Source organism: Gavialis gangeticus, unplaced genomic scaffold, assembly GCF_001723915.1.
Source record: "Gavialis gangeticus isolate Ggan-Ray unplaced genomic scaffold, GavGan_comp1, whole genome shotgun sequence".
Classification (NCBI taxonomy): Eukaryota; Metazoa; Chordata; order Crocodylia; family Gavialidae; genus Gavialis; species Gavialis gangeticus.
Genome location: NW_017729004.1, coordinates 45,873,680 through 45,875,297, shown reverse-complemented (window position 1 = coordinate 45,875,297; position 1,618 = coordinate 45,873,680). Strand labels below are relative to the sequence as shown.

At 44.9% G+C, this 1,618-nt stretch overlaps 1 protein-coding gene across 1 annotated transcript in view; it reads left to right on the top strand.

The window, feature by feature from the left end:
- MALRD1 (MAM and LDL receptor class A domain containing 1) overlaps window positions 1-1,618 on the top strand; it is a 631,029-nt gene that overhangs the window by 118,026 nt on the left and 511,385 nt on the right. The window contains exons 15-16 of the mRNA XM_019507962.1: window positions 457-609; window positions 781-886. Of these exons, the coding sequence (XP_019363507.1) occupies window positions 457-609; window positions 781-886 (259 nt within the window). The remainder of the gene's footprint in view (window positions 1-456; window positions 610-780; window positions 887-1,618) is intronic.

The window sequence follows — 1,618 nt, the reverse complement described above, 5'->3', positions numbered from 1 at the left end:
GGCAGCCAGCAGCTTTTTCACGATGAGGGCACCCACATAAGGGCACCCTCATGCCCCAGCCAGCCCTGGTCACTATCTACTTGTGCATTTTAGCGCACATAACTACTCTGCTGTATGATTGTCCTGAATAGGTTAATTAGTTTACTGCACCCTAATATGGGCATATATGTAGATGGTGATGTTTTACTGTGGAGTTACTTAGTCTACTCCACAGTAATGCTCACAAGTACAGGTGCCTACTATGTGCTAATGTAATGTAAATAAAAAAATATTCCCCTTTCCTTATAATGCCCTTTTCTGGTTCTTTTTGAATAGCGACCTGGTTCATTGTTGGCAAATCAGGAGTGCTCCCTTCCTGTGCTTTTTAATTACAGTTGGAAAGGTTTTCATACTTTTGATTAGTTACTTGTTATTATTTTAAAGGTACAAAGTGAATTGTCTCTTTCAATATTTCAGCTGCTAAGTGTGACTTTGAAATAGACAACTGTGGCTGGTCTGAAACTGTAAGCACAGATGCATTTGACTGGGTAAGAAGCTCCAGAAGTGGTCTTCCATCTGCCTTTCAGAAACAAGCTCCTGCACGGGATCATACCTATAACAAATCTGAAGGTAAGACATTGACAGGTCCTGGAAGCACATACACTTGCACTGAACTGCCTACTATTAAATAAGACTTAAAGTGGGGGCAATGACCTCTTCAGAAACCTTCTATGCGTTACACTTGCTGCCTTCTCGCCTGACATACAAAAAGTTGTTTTCTATTTTATTTTATTTCAATAGGTCACTTTATGTTCATTCTGCAAAACAGCAGCAGCATTTCACAGGTTGCTCAGCTACGGAGCCCCAGGTTCAGTCAGACTGGCTCAGATTGCACCATTTCTTTCTGGTATGAATTAATTTTGATTTTAAATGTATGGAATATCTGGATTGCAATTGAGGTTAGAGGTTGCAATAGTACACATCTCCCTCTGCAGCATTTACTGCTTTTTCTCTTTAGTTGCTAAGTGTTTGTTCTAACCGTTAATCAAAAATAAACTGAAGCATTTAGAAAAGCCTGTCAGGGGCCCGAGCAAGTAGTACAGCCTGGGCTAATTGCCTAGTGGGTCATATCTGCCTGGGGCTTTGATTAGCAACCCTAATTCTGCTAATGACTTCAACTGGCCTGTTTTTGGATCTCCTGTTGGGCTGCTGAGAGTACAGCTTCCCCATTCAGCTCCAGCTGTAGCTGCAGACTCCAAGGCCGCCAATGGTTCTTGTTGTAGGTCTGAGCTGGCAAGCCTCTTTGATCTAGTACTCCACAATGTCTGACCCTGTTTGCTCTGTTTCTGGACTCTGACTTCTGGATTTTCCCTTTTTATTTGGTAATTCAGCCAATCTGGACCTTGCCCCTGGACTTTTCTGGGATTTGGTGACTTGGTACCTGATCCTTGTGGCAGGCCAGCAGGGGGTGCTTCTGCATTGAGCCACCCACCTCACTACACCCGATCACCTTCCAGGCTCCGAGTGCCTCCCTAGGGGCGCCTCGCATCCGGCTGACCCTCCTCCTGGAGCACACTCGCTAGCCTGGAGGTAACATAAGCTGCCACCACCCCGAGAAGGGACTCTCTCGGTCCTGTGT